This window comes from Acartia tonsa, chromosome 8, assembly GCF_053477335.1.
Source record: "Acartia tonsa isolate MP-2025a chromosome 8, ASM5347733v1, whole genome shotgun sequence".
In the NCBI taxonomy this organism is placed as follows: domain Eukaryota; kingdom Metazoa; phylum Arthropoda; class Copepoda; order Calanoida; family Acartiidae; genus Acartia; species Acartia tonsa.
Window position 1 is genome coordinate 23265512 of NC_137267.1, and position 14608 is coordinate 23280119.

General features: G+C 31.8%; 1 protein-coding gene across 5 annotated transcripts in view; it reads right to left on the bottom strand.

Annotated features, from left to right (window-relative positions):
- PlexA (plexin A) overlaps positions 1–14608 on the bottom strand; it is a 246742-nt gene that overhangs the window by 138808 nt on the left and 93326 nt on the right. For all 5 annotated transcript variants that reach the window (XR_013881838.1, XM_080169604.1, XM_080169603.1 and 2 more), the window contains exons 7-8: positions 1774–1861; positions 1288–1352 (exon numbers count right to left, since the gene is read on the bottom strand). Coding sequence is in view for 4 of the 5 variants with exons in the window: in XM_080169604.1 (XP_080025730.1) it covers positions 1288–1352; positions 1774–1861 (153 nt within the window). In the remaining variant the exon portion in view is untranslated. The remainder of the gene's footprint in view (positions 1–1287; positions 1353–1773; positions 1862–14608) is intronic.

A 14608-nucleotide genomic window follows, 5' to 3' on the forward strand; every position in this document is an offset into this window, starting at 1 on the left:
TTCAGCAAATGTGTCTATTTATAGGATCCATTGGCCGCTTGTTGCGTGTTGGTTTTAAATCCGCTAAACTGTTGAGGAAAAGCGTGCTAATACGATAATAAATATGAGCTGTTTTAAAGATATTATTGAACAAACACACATGTCATACACAACTACATTACAAAGAATTTATTGAAAACAATAATTTCGTTTGTATTTGCAAAAATGACCTAAATTTTGAAATCAATTACAAATTATTAGGAAAACAATACAGCCATCCAAAAATTAAATAGAGACTCCAAAAACATATCCTATTTAGTCTTAGATAAATGGATAGTTAAATAAATTGTGTGTGTGTTGGGGGGAAGGGGGAGGAGTATGTATATAGAAAGTAAGCATGTTATATATTAAAGTAGTTGGATGTTTATGTGTGTGATTGTCCTTGCGCTATATTTACAAATCCCTCTAAAATCCCAGGCTGGCCTAATTTACATTTAGTGACAAGCATGGCATTTAGTAGCAAGTTTTGTCTGTTGCAAAAGATCTCGGAAATAACTAGTTTAATATGATTATGCCTTATAAGCAAGCTTCATATTTATCATACTAACGACTAACCTAGAAACATTAATTGAAATATTCCTTTATTTGAAAATGATTATAAAATTCAATGGTAACATCCTAGGGTAGCAAAGCTTACAAATAAATATTAGACAAAGTCAGTTTTAAACTGATTCCGAGATCATATAAATTTTGGCTATTAAATTTCAATTAAAAAACGCTTTTACTAAATTATTGTTTCCCGTTCCATTACTGAAAGACCGACGGATAATGATAATGTACGTTGTAGAGAAGATAAAGTCGAAAAACATCCGTAACTGCATAAGCAAATTTAGATTTTAGGACAGATGTAGTAAATTATAGAGTAGCGTTGCTGATAAAAAAAATCAATGATAAAGAGAAATTGTTGGCACTGGCGTCCACCCCTGGTGGGTGCATCATAAATAATCTTGCAACAATACGCCAACAACTCAGCGGTAATAAGGACTCATATGCCTAGGGGTGCTTAGATTTACTGTGTGTTTGTCTTTTTAAATATGTGCAGCTACTCTACAATTTACAATTAACATTTCCAAACAATAATTGTGATTATATTTGATGAGAGAGAGGTGAGAAAGAAAGAAAGAGAGAAAGAAATTTAGAAAACTTGGTTTAAGATAAGTAAAAATTTTGAAATGAATTATATATTATACTTAAGTCATAGTCATTGATTTATTTACAATTTTTTTTTATTTTAATTGATGAACTTTTCCTGATAGATTTGAGATGATAAACACAGAGGGCACTTTTTCTGCTGGGCTTGCTCGAATACTCTCCTAAAAAACATTGTCAAATTGTATAAACCATTTATATTTTGAGTAATACCTCAGAAGCATTTGGAGATGCAATAAACTTGTATGATAGTGTAAATTTGAATGACTCATTACACACATAAGACAAAACTAAAAAAGCAATTTCACTGTTAGTTCCTTGGCAAGCACAGAAATCTCACACCATATCCACTTTTATGTTTAAACTTAAACATAAGGAGAGAAAGAGAGGTTTTTCGTTTGTTTGTTTATTACTTAATGTTTGGTTATATTAGGTACGGGGTAGTCTTGAAGGTTTAAGGCATCGTTGGTATAGTAAAGAAAAATTTCCTTTATTTACAATTCTTTCAAAAATTAAAGAGGGGATGGGAAGGTTCAGTGTTCAATAGGTACTTTTGGGGAGAGGACCCATAAAAAAATAACATACCTTCACTAGGATCAGGGGTGCTGAATACAGCAAATAGAACATCGTCCTGCGCAGTTACTCCAAGCTCCGCTGCCAGATCCGAGCCAGGCTGAAATAAATAAAAAGATTACATTTTTAAAGAAAAAAAGGTTGTACCGATGAACTACTCGCAAGGACTAAATAAATGTAATTTTTAAATAAGGAGGGGAAAAGGGAGCTTTGTTGTTCAATACACAGGTTTAAGTGAAAGAACCTAATATATTGAATTACTCCTCCACCAAGCTTGCATATTACTAAACATGTAACAGTGAATAACAAATGAAGTACAGTGTTAGAAATATATAATAAGATGCAAATGCGCCAATACAAAACAATAGGATTAAATAATAGCAAAACATGAAAATTGAGTAAACGCTTCTTTAAACGATGGTTTTAAAAACAGTACCTAAGCTATCTATCTATAGCAGGCAATGAAATATTTTGAGGGCAAAAAACGTTGTAGGTTGGTTTACACGCCACTTATTTTTTCTCCCGACTATTATTTTATCTTATTTGCTACAAAGCAGAAACTCTTATATGCAGATGCAGTATATTAGCATGAAACATGTATTAATCAAAATAATTAGCATCCTATGGATAAACATATACAAGTATTTGCATAAGTAGCGCAGCAATAACAAGAAAAAGTCGTAGAATAGAAAGCTATCCATGTTCTCTAATCTAGGAAAGGTTCACATAGCTCTCAAATGGTTTTAAGCTTTTTTTCTAGATTAAAGTCGTAGATTATTGTATGTTATGTAGATTTTTTAGGCATATACATTGCTTGTATATCACTAAAAATGCCAAATCAACTTTAGTTTTAGAGTAGCTGCGCTACTTGTATTAAACATATTCTGTCCTATGTATAAATATTAGCACTACATGCATAAATTCAATTACTTTTCTTCTTCTATATAATATAGATATAGTATTTTTGCATTTTTCTTACAAGTAAATAATAATAAATAAAAAAGGTAATTGTCCTAGGATCATATTTTTTTGCTTGGTTTCAAGCATTTAACAAAAAGGTAAAAAATTATAAAAAATTATAGAGAAGCTAAGCATTCTAGAACACATTCAATTTAATTAAGAAATTGAAAAATTGTTTTTTTTCTAATACCTAGTGATCATAAATTTCTTTTTATAAAAAATCCTTGAAATTCGAAATGAGAAATGTATGACTTTCGTTTTATAATTCCCTATACAACTTATTAGTCTATTCGTCAGTCCGTAAGCTATGGGGAAAATATTCAGCTGAAATTTTCAGTGATGCTTCCTAGTCTAAACATTGTATTGTCCGTCCGTCTGTCAGTCATGCTTCAAACGACAAAACTTATTTTAAAAGGTTTCGTGAATTTTGAATATTCCCTTGCTTTCTTATCATGACTACTGCTCTATAACACACTTGTCCTTTAGTTTATTTTTGTGCTCCGCTTCTAATGAAAGTTGTCCTTGTTGTGTATATGAAACACCCTTTCTTTATATGACTTGAATTGAAATGTTTAATCAAGGGTGCACGATTTTAGACCTTTTCTCAACCCCTTTTCAACTTTTCATTTTATGTTGTAAGGTTGATTAGGATCCCCACCTTATGAAATCTTCCATATAGCTACCGAATGGTTTGGGGTTATTATATTTATTAAATTGGGAGTGTTTTTAGGATACTAGACATTAGAATAAAAATACGCCATTTTTACTTTTTATGAGGTACTATCTAACACTTACACTTACATATTGGTTGATTTCTCTGTATGATCGAAGTTAATGTTTAAAGTGTTTAATTTCAATAATACACCAATTTTCAAGAAAGCTTAAAGAGGTTGCTCAACTGTTTTCCTATTAGTATTTGTCTGTCCGTCAGTCTGTAACGCTATGGGGTAAATGTGACATTCATCTTCTTTATTTGAAGGTTTTGTACAATGTAATGAAATAAATTGTATTACTATTTTTTTTTTAATTAAAGTAAATGCTTCCTTTAACCCGTGACTTAATGATTTTGTTAACACAGTCAAGGTTTAACTTTTTACGTTTCCACCCTTATTTACATTTTAAAGCCTAAACATATGTTTTCTAATAATTTGGGTTATATTATGACAACTCTACAGAATTTTGTGTCGGCCTGTCAGTTATCCTTTGAAAGAAACTCAATTGTAGTAATAAGCGAAGTATAATTTGATACTTTTTAAAAGCGAAGCTTTTCTATAATTAGGGTCGGTCCGTCCGTCCGTAACGGATAGATTTTTCGTTGATTTAGGCATGTTAGAATTGTCCTATCGATTTCAAACTTTGCATGGTGATTCCTGTAGCAGTAAGGTACGATTTAGAAAGCGTAGCAACTCTATAATCATTAACAAAATGTCCGCACGTCTATTTTAAACATGTTGATTTTTTTACTTTTTTAACAACAAATATGATCTAATTATCCCATCGATCTGATTTTTTGTATACTGATTCCTGGGACATCAAAGTACAATATTATAAGCGAAGCAACTCTATAATTAGGTCCTAAAAATGTAAGTATGTCCATAAACATTATTCTGTATCAAGCAGTTTTTCAACAAATTTACTTACAATTTTGCATCGACTCTTATACATTTATATTCTGATTATTCAGTTCTGACATTATACAAGTGTTAATGTCTGTTTGTCCTACCGTTTCAGTGCTTCGCTTTTATGGATGTTGTCATCCTTGTATTAAATACATTTATTGGAATACTTTTGTTGTATATCAAATCAACGTCTTATCACTGAAGATCCCTGAATTTAAGAGCAAGTGAAATGAATATTCTTGCACAAATAAAACAATGTTAAATAGAAACTCATATTGTATGCCTAGTATTCCTGCTTTACAAAATAAATCTTCAAAAATAAAATTAAAAATCTTTCAATTTAATAAATAATATCATTTCTGTAAAAAAAAAGTAGGAATCTAATTTCAGTTATGTAAAAGGGGGGGGGGGGGCGAAAGTGACACTTTTTGAAACCAAAACTAAAAGTCAACAAAGGAACTCAACTAAAAAAAGAGTTACAGGTCTGAGATTTTGCATGGCAGTTGCTTTATAGGGGTACAATATGGAACTGTGAAGAAACGGCGGCGCAACCGCCGAAAACCGCCGTTTCCCGCCGAAATTTTTTTGCCTTTTCTCGGCGGTTTTCGGCGGTTGCGCCGCCGTTTCTTCACAGTTCCATATTGTACCCCTTTAAAGCAACTGCCATGCAAAATGTCAGACCTGTAACTCTTTTTTTTAGTTGAGTTCCTTTGACTTTTAGTTTTGGTTTAAAAAAGTGTCACTTTCGCCCCCCCCCCCCTTTAAATTATTGATTTATGCTATCCTTACAGACGAAAGGGCGGACAAACTGTCCATAGATATGCTCCACTTTTTAAAAAGTGCAGTTTCGATAATAAGAATGAAAAAATAACAGAAGGCGGGCAATAAATATTAAATAAGGACAATTTTGAAACATTTTGCTATTGAACAGCTATTGAACGAATTCTCAGTTTTAAACAAGCACCGTGCGTATATTGTAAAACGTGTGGTATCGGGCACGATCTTCTACGCAGTCTCATTAACCGCTCACATGGTACCACAAACCATTAATACATTTGAATGATATAGGTGCTACAAATTCGATACAAAATCGTAATGACGGAAAAACAGCACCATGTCTTCATCAAAAGTTTAATAATAGTGGGTGTATCTTAATATAAAGAACAAAGGAATGGGGAAGGCATTTTTTCAATTTTATGCGGCTATGAAATTTAAAAATTAAGCTATTATTTGTAAGATAATTATCTTTGCATGGTAAAAAGTTCACCGCATTCCCAATGTTATAATTTCGCGTGGTTACGGTGTTCTGTTGGAGACTAGAACCCACTACCTCCTTGACAAAACAATATTTTCAAAATTTTGTATCACCCCACCTATTGAAATAAGAAGCATAATTTTTCATAATAGTTTCTAGATATAAACAGTTCATTTATCAATATTTCACATGGTGAACTAAACTTTCAAAATTTTAAGGTTTGGGTCAAATGGTTTCTACTATTTAGTATGGGTTTAATCCAACTATATAAATTACTAGCGGAGAAAGAGAGCCGAAATATAGTCTAAAACCATCCTAAGTCTTAAATATTATAAAAAAAGGTCTAAACCCATCTTTGGACCTATGTGAAGCTTCCCAAAAAGGAGAACTTAATCCGCTCAATGGTTAGCAAAATATTAACGGACAAATAACCTTACTACATTAATATGTGGTTTAATTCGTTTCTATCGCTAACCACTGAACTGTCTACTTAACATGTGACACTGTAATATTTCAAACATGTCAATATTTTTTAAAAATTGTAAGTGTAAAATCTTATAAGTGTTAAGTGAGAATATAAGGGAAATTTTTAAGAAAAAAAAGTTTATCTCAAAAGTGGCACATCTGCCCCCCCCCCCCCTTTATGTTTTGGGGTGGTTTAAAAAAAATTACTGTCCCTTACACTATGTGTAAGGGGCGCAATCGCTAGTAAGAAATGAAATGATTAAGAAAACGCCTTATTTAATATCAATAATGACTATTAATATTACAGAAAATGAGTTGTAATAAAATTAAACCTTGAAATTCCTTCTATTGTTTTATCATTTCATATTTATATCCTCCAAGTAGCGTAGCTACTTAATAATTACGTTGTGTCCTTAAGTATCTCTGTGTTAACTAAGTATACAGCACTTTCCCAATAGATACATAAAAATATTGTCAGTTTGTTTACAATGTTTAGTTTACAATGTTTAGTGAACGTTACATAGGTCCCGGGATGATTGTTTAATGCTGTTATCCTATCCCCTCTCTTTCCATCTCACATATTGAGTCCCTAGGTACTAAGGAGCAGCCGCTAGTATATCAAAAAATAGCTTGTCCTTAAGAACTAAAAAAAAATTATATTACAAATTGAATAATAACTCATTGTCAACCTAATATAAAGCTTTAAAATATTTCGACTTTTTCTTCAAGCGAATCCACCTAAAATTGGTCTGTTGGTTTGTCTGTAAGACGATAATGCCATTTTCTTTTATACCCCTCATTAACCAAAACCAAGAAACGCGTTTCAGGTGGGTGTAGACCCAATTAAAGGGAGGAGTAGAGGTAGCCACCTCCTAGGGGAATGTATATTAACCCCCCATTTAATTTAGCCATGAGGGTGGAAACACTCACCTACACACCTTTCTGTATGCCTCTGGCATAGTCCTTAGAGTAAAATTAGCATTTTAAAAATGAGCCGCTGTGATTGGCTGAAATTTCGCGCGGGGTGGTTTAGATCACCATTGAAATGATTTAAAGATCAAGCTCTGTATTTTTTTTATCTCTGCTGTTTTATGGGAGTACATGTCCCAGTTAAAACCTATTAATAATATAAAATTGGCCATCAACTTATCATTACATTGATGGTATATTATATAATGTAATTTTTTATAAGATCTTTAATTCCGCTTCAACCATTCATACTAAATATGTTAAAAGCTATATAATGTATTTTGACATTCATAAGTAGAGAATTTCTTGGATCTTCAATTGCATAAATACTTAAAGTTGTATAAAAACTATATTTGATAGGTGTAATTGAGGGGTAATTTTGTTAATTGGAATTAGGATTGTATATCAATTATTGTCTATTGTCTTATCCCTTAAGATCCCTGAGCCTATAAATAGGAGAGTATGCAGGAAGATACAAGTGTATGTTTTTAGGGTCTTTAATTACACTCACAATACCTTCTCGGTGTGCGCTAATTTCCGCATATTATGACATCCGCATAGTGGTTCATGTTTGCATAATAAAATAGTAACCGGATGTCTGTCAGTATGTCTGTCTTTAAGAATTTCGCTAACCACTAAACTAATATGGTTCTCCTTTACAGTGAAGCTTCTCATTGGTCCTGGGAAGGTTCATTACCATTTTGGGTGAAGATACCAATAAACTCAAAAAAGAAATTGAGAGTAGATGTTAAATAATGAGAGGAAAGCAAAGGGAATAGCAAAAATTTATGCAAATGTAATAATATGCAGTTTTGATTATGTGATATTTTTGCGAAAGTTGATGAACACCCCTTCATTTTTCCCCTCATCTGCCAAGATAAAAAAAAGTCTGTAATTATATGCCTATGTATTGAACAGCCTTCAAACTATGTTCACAAATTACTGCATACTTTTTGTTTTATAAGATACTAGCGGCTTCGCCCCTAGCCTCTAGGGGCTTTGCCCCAAGAGGTGATAAAAAAAATTGGGCGAAATACGTAAAAGGACCAAGGAAATCCCCACCCCCCCCCCCCCCAAGAAAATAGCCTAAAACCACCACAGGACCCGTAGGTATATTCCCTGAAGAGAAGAATCCGATCGGTTCAGTGGTTACCGAGATCTTAAGGGACGGACGGACAGACAGACGGACAGACATCGTTCTACTTTGTATTATAGAGGATTATACAATGAAAGTACATTAGGAAAATTCTATCGTGGCTTAATTAATGATACAACGACCCTTATTATAAAAAAAACTTCGTTTTAAAACAGTATTATACTATTTGGACTTTTGGATATGGAATTGAATATAATAGTTAACTGTTTATCTTTTTTTCTCTACAAAAATCCGTGCATTATCATTTTATGCAACGTTTCATTTTTGGCCTTTGCAAAAATCACTTATAAAATAAAAATAAATCTTCAGGATTGATTCTTGGCATTTATTAAGTGTACTTTATTTAAATGGGTGTAGAATATACGTGGAGATTCCCTTATAGTATTTTCGTCAATTTTGGTTGTTAACATGGAACTCGTTTATTGGTCAGATCGTTCATCCAGTAGGAGGGGATGGGATGGGATAGAGCAAAGAGGTAACCGTTAATTTAGCCCGTTGCGAGTTTCACTTTATGAGAGTGCATGAAAATCTGGTGTAAGATTAAAGTAAAAATATATCCACTTTTATTCGACATAAACTGTTTTCATTAATTAGTTAAAATTGTTAATTAATATGTCCTATTAAGAAAAATGATCGGTTTTTACTGCGCTTATCACCAAGGAAGGAGGGAACTGTATATCACAGTAGAACCCAAAATTTTACAAGGGATGTAGATGTTTAAAACTGTAACTTCAACCAATCATTTTAAGGGGCAATTTTGTTTATCATGATTGGGATATACACCAACTTGTAATCCATTTTCTATAATCAGGGGGGGGGGGGAAGTTTGTACACTTATAGGAAATGAAATTCAGTACCAAAGTTTGGGAGGGTCGTATGGGCTTGTTTTTAAAGTTATCAACCTAATTCTTTTTGTAGGCTCTCTTATATGACTTGATATACACGTATTTCTTTGAAAATTAAATTTCGGTACTTTCCTTCTAGGGGCTTGTGGAGCAAAAGACCCCCCAAAACACTAAAAATATGAGTTCTGACCTTATTTTTAAAGATATCGACCTGATTTTTTCTTTATAATACTTTTTTAACATACCCGAATCAACAAACCATTACAGATTTCATTTTGGGACTTTCCTTCTAGGGGCTTGTGGAGCAAGAGACCCCCAAAACACAAAAATATGAGTACTGGGCTTATTTTTGAAGATATCGACCTGATTTTTTTTATAATACCTTTTTAACTTAACCGAATTAACGAACCATTACAGATTTCATTTTGGGACTTTCCTCTTAGGGGCTTTTGGAGCAAGAGACCCCCAAAACACAAAAATATGAGTACTGGGCTTATTTTTGAAGATATCAACCTGCTTTTTTTATATAAAAATAATATTTAAACATAACCGAATCTACGAACCATTACAGATTTCATTTTGGGACTTTCCTTCTAGGGGCTTGTGGAGCAAGAGACCCCCAAAAATCATAAAAATATGAGTTGTGGGCTTCTCTTTTAGGATATCAACCTTATTTTTTATATATAAATACTATTTTAACATAACCGAATCTACGAACCATTACAGATTTCATTTTGGGACTTTCCTTCTACGGGCTTGTGGAGCAAAAGACCCCCAAAACACTAAAAATATGAGTTCTGAGCTTATTTTTAAAGATATCAACCTGATTTTTTATATAAAAATACTATTTTAAGTTTTTAACATAACCGAATCTACGAACCATTATAGATTTCTTTTGGGACTTTCCTTCTAGGGGCTTGTGGAGCAAAAGACCCCAAAAACACTAAAAATATGAGTTCTGACCTTATTTTTAAATATATCAACCTGATTTTTTAGGAACACCTTTTTTTAACATAACCGAACTAAGAAACCATTAAAGATTTCATTTTGGGACTTTCCATCTAGAAGCTAGTGGGGCAAAAGACCCCCAAAAAATATTTTTAGAGATATTGAGCTGATTTTTTCATAAAAACTTTTTTTACATGTTTGAACTAGGTAGCCACTAATAATTTTATTTTGACACTTTCCTTTTAGGGGAAAGTAGGGTAAAACACCTCCAAAACAAAATGAATTGAGTTCTCAGGTTATCTTTAAAAATAAGCTCAGAACTCATATTTTTAGTGTTTTGGGGGTCTTTTGCTCCACAAGCCACTAGAAGGAAAGTCCCAAAATGAAATCCTTCATGGTTTCTTAGTTCGGTTATGTTAAAAAAGTATTATTTTAAAAAGATCAGGTTGATATCTTTAAAAATAAGCTCAGAACTCATATTTCTAGTGGTTTTGGAATCTTTGCTCCACTAGCCCCTAGAAGGAAAGTCCCAAAATGAAATCTGTAATGTTTTCTTAATTTGGTTATGTTAAAACAGTATTATTTTTTAAAAATCAGGTTGATATCTTAAAAAATAAGCTCAGAACTCATATTTTTAGTGTTTTTGGGGTCTTTTGCTCCACAAGCCCGTAGAAGGAATGTCCCAAAATGAAATCTGTAACGGTTCGTAGATTCGGTTATGTTAAAATAGTATTTTTATATAAAAAATCAGGTTGATATCTTAAAAAAGAAGCCCACAACTCATATTTTTATGATTTTTGGGGGTCTCTTGCTCCACAAGCCCCTAGAAGGAAAGTCCCAAAATGAAATCTGTAATGGTTTGTAGATTCGGTTATGTTTAAATATTATTTTTATATAAAAAAAAAGCAGGTTGATATCTTCAAAAATAAGCCCAGTACTCATATTTTTGTGTTTTGGGGGTCTCTTGCTCCAAAAGCCCCTAAGAGGAAAGTCCCAAATGAAATCTGTAATGGTTCGTTAATTCGGTTAAGTTATAAAAGTATTATAAAAAAAATCAGGTCAATATCTTCAAAAATAAGCCCAGTACTCATATTTTTGTGTTTTGGGGGTCTCTTGCTCCACAAGCCCCTAGAAGGAAATTCCCAAAATGAAATCTGTAATGGTTCGTTGATTCGGGTATGTTAAAAAAGTATTATAAAGAAAAAATCAGGTCGATATCTTTAAAAATAAGGTCAGAACTCATATTTTTAGTGTTTTGGGGGGTCTTTTGCTCCACAAGCCCCTAGAAGGAAAGTACCGAAATTTAATTTTCAAAGAAATACGTGTATATCAAGTCATATAAGAGAGCCTACAAAAAGAATTAGGTTGATAACTTTAAAAACAAGCCCATACGACCCTCCCAAACTTTGGTACTGAATTTCATTTCCTATAAGTGTACAAACTTCCCCCCCCCCCCCCCCTTGTCTATAATACTATACCTAATATGAATAATTTCAAAGCATAATTTAAATGTACATATATAAAGTGCCCTGTATTGGGTATAAATATATTTGGTATAAACCAAGAGGGATAATCTCTTTCAATATAAAAAAAAGGTCAAATCCTATTCTTGCAATATTATGCTATACATACAAACAACGTTTTCTCTTTGCAACCAAAGACAATACAGGAAACAGCATAACAGAATCCCTTGTTAATAAAGATAAGAAAGATATTGTTAATCTATCCAATAAAAAGCTTCCCTGAAAAGGATATATTAATTGGTCAAGCTAGTTTTTTTTTCATGTAAATGATTATAGAGACAAACCTGCACATATTTATTACACATATTTTTAGTTACTTACTTATTAAGTATAAGAAAAAATAATACATTCTAAAAATCTAAGTACAAAAAGTTGCTAGATAAATCATTTTTTTTTTAAATCTTCAGAAACATTGCTATTCTGCATGAACTTTTTTTCCAAAATACATACACACGCATCACGTTAGGTCTTATTTACTTGAATTCAATTATATTGCAATATTTGATATACTATTATATTTTTGTTAATCCATTAAGATCTCGATAACCACTACTGAACCTATTGAGCTCTCCATTTCAGTGAATGGTTTAGGAATATCAAATTTAAGTCTATAGATGGTATTAAGCCTTTCCCCCCCTCATTCACCTTTTAAATCAAAAGCTCCTAGATTAAAGCGGCACAGCAGCTAGTATGAAATATTTAGATTTAGTTCTTGGTAAATAATAATACATATTTCTACCAAGCTATATATGAATTTTTAGTCTGTAATATTTTAATCGTTTTTCATATCCCCAAAGTTTTCAACAAAAAAAGACTAAGATCCATTCTTTATAATATTTGAAAATATGTGCTAATCTAAATCAACCTTGATTTTAAAATATTAAGATCGGCGCATACTTCTATACAGGAAGCTTAAATTAACCCCTGTCAGAGTTAAGGGAACAGTAGTGTTAGATTTTTTGTAGAGGCCACCATATCTCTAGGGGGTGAAGGTATGATACCCTTTCCAAAATTTTGAGATAAAATAACTTCCCAGGAATTTTCTTACATCAGTGCAGCAATTTGCCAGATCTTTTTATCTTTATATCAAGATATCTTATGATTATATAGACAATTTTGTAATTAAATAGCCCTAAATTTTTTTCCCCTGATCCCTATAATCTGGAAGGAAGATTGATCCATGTAGTTAAGGTCAAAATATTGACTTAATTCTGATGAAATTACAAGATATCAAAGATTAAAAACACAACGGGGGAGATCAAATTATTGATTAAATTCTCTTTTATACGCGTAACTTTTCTATACATATAATTCTTGTCATTTGTCAAGTCCGAACGTTTGTCTGAACGACAAAAAAATATCTTTATCTATGGAGTTTGGCAACAAATTATGAGAAAGTTTATATGATGCATAGAACAATTAGAATGTACGTATGTCCAAGAAACTTGAAATTTAAATACTTCAAAAATAAACATCTGCTACTGGCTTCCTTGTACATTTTTCTCAAACAACTATTTACAATAAAAGAAAACAACATATAATGTTTCTTAAAAACAATGGTGTAGATTCGATCTTTAATTAGAATTAAAATAAATACTTTGTTTTGGAATCTTTATTGTTTAATTTTGTTTGCCAGTTTTTCAAATCCGTTAAGTAATAAAAATACACAATATATGAAAATAGCTTAAACCCATTATAAGAACCAGTAGATTAATTGATGTACATTCCCAATCATGAAACACAAAATTTCCCCTTTAGTATATTTAAATTAGTGGTTGAAACGTTCTGACACTCAACTAAATTAACCACACAGTAAAAATAATTCAATAAATGACACCTAGGTTGTTAAGTCAGCGAATAAGATAACGTTATTATAATACTTTGGGGACTAGTTTAATAAACAGATCAATGTACCCTTCCTACCTGACCAGTAGGTATAATGATAACCTATACGATCGAGGCAGACAGACGGACGGACAAACATTGTTCCAATCTTTGTACAATTTTAGATAAAAAAAAATAGATAAATTTAAAGCTACTAATTCTTAACTTTGATATTAATGAATAATCTGGTATGATAAAAATCTACTAACAGGAAATGGCAAGAGAAAATCATATACATACACAATATTACAAAACATGGGGTTTATTCATTTCAGCAACCCAAAGATTTAGCAAAAATAGGATTGATAATTCTCTACAAAACGAAATACTGATGATACAATTCGTACATTCTGCTTCTATGTCAGGCGCGGGATGTCAATCACTTGCGGACATTGTATTTATTGACTTTGTGCTGGAAGGACATACCATGATAAATATTTAAAATGCTTATAAAAATGGATATATTATAAAAACACTATTAAGACAAATCAAGGTTAAAGAATGATATTTAAAACGGAAACAAAGTTCAAAGATGTTATCTCAGGACTAAATCTTAAATTATACATTCATCTTTCTATCTATCTTTGAATCTAAATATCATTTTTTGTTTTCTGTCTAAATATATATTTTAGTAATGGATATATGTATTTGATTCATTGAGAAAATATGTCGTCAATTTAGGTTGCTAATAAAGACCTTAATTATTGATCAGTTCGTTCATCAAGTAGGCGGGGAGAAGATGGGGTGAAAAGGGGTTGATGGGGTTATCGTTATTTTAGCCAGATGTAAACTAGAATAATTTTTATTATTGTACATATCTGGTGCAACATCTAAGTAAAAATATATCTATTATTTGAGCTTAGGTTGTTTTTGTTAAAGTGTCATACATGAATATTAAAGGCATAACAAGAGTTTATTTTGTATTCAAAATGCTAAAATGTCATTTGTACATTTGCACTTTTTTTACACCAACAGAAAAAAAACTCCTAGATTTTTGTAATAAGTTAAGAGGATGCAAAAAGACATCTCACAAAACTGCAAAAAATCCATACATTTTTCCAGCTATTTGACAGTGAATATTAAATTGTATTTTTATTGTTTGTTGGTAAACATAATTTTATTGGCCGCTATTTAAAATAGAGGGCTCATTTAAAAAAAAAGATTTCCCCGTGTCAATGAGAATAAGATTTTTAACACACTTGGTCCGTCTTTCAGTATTGCTT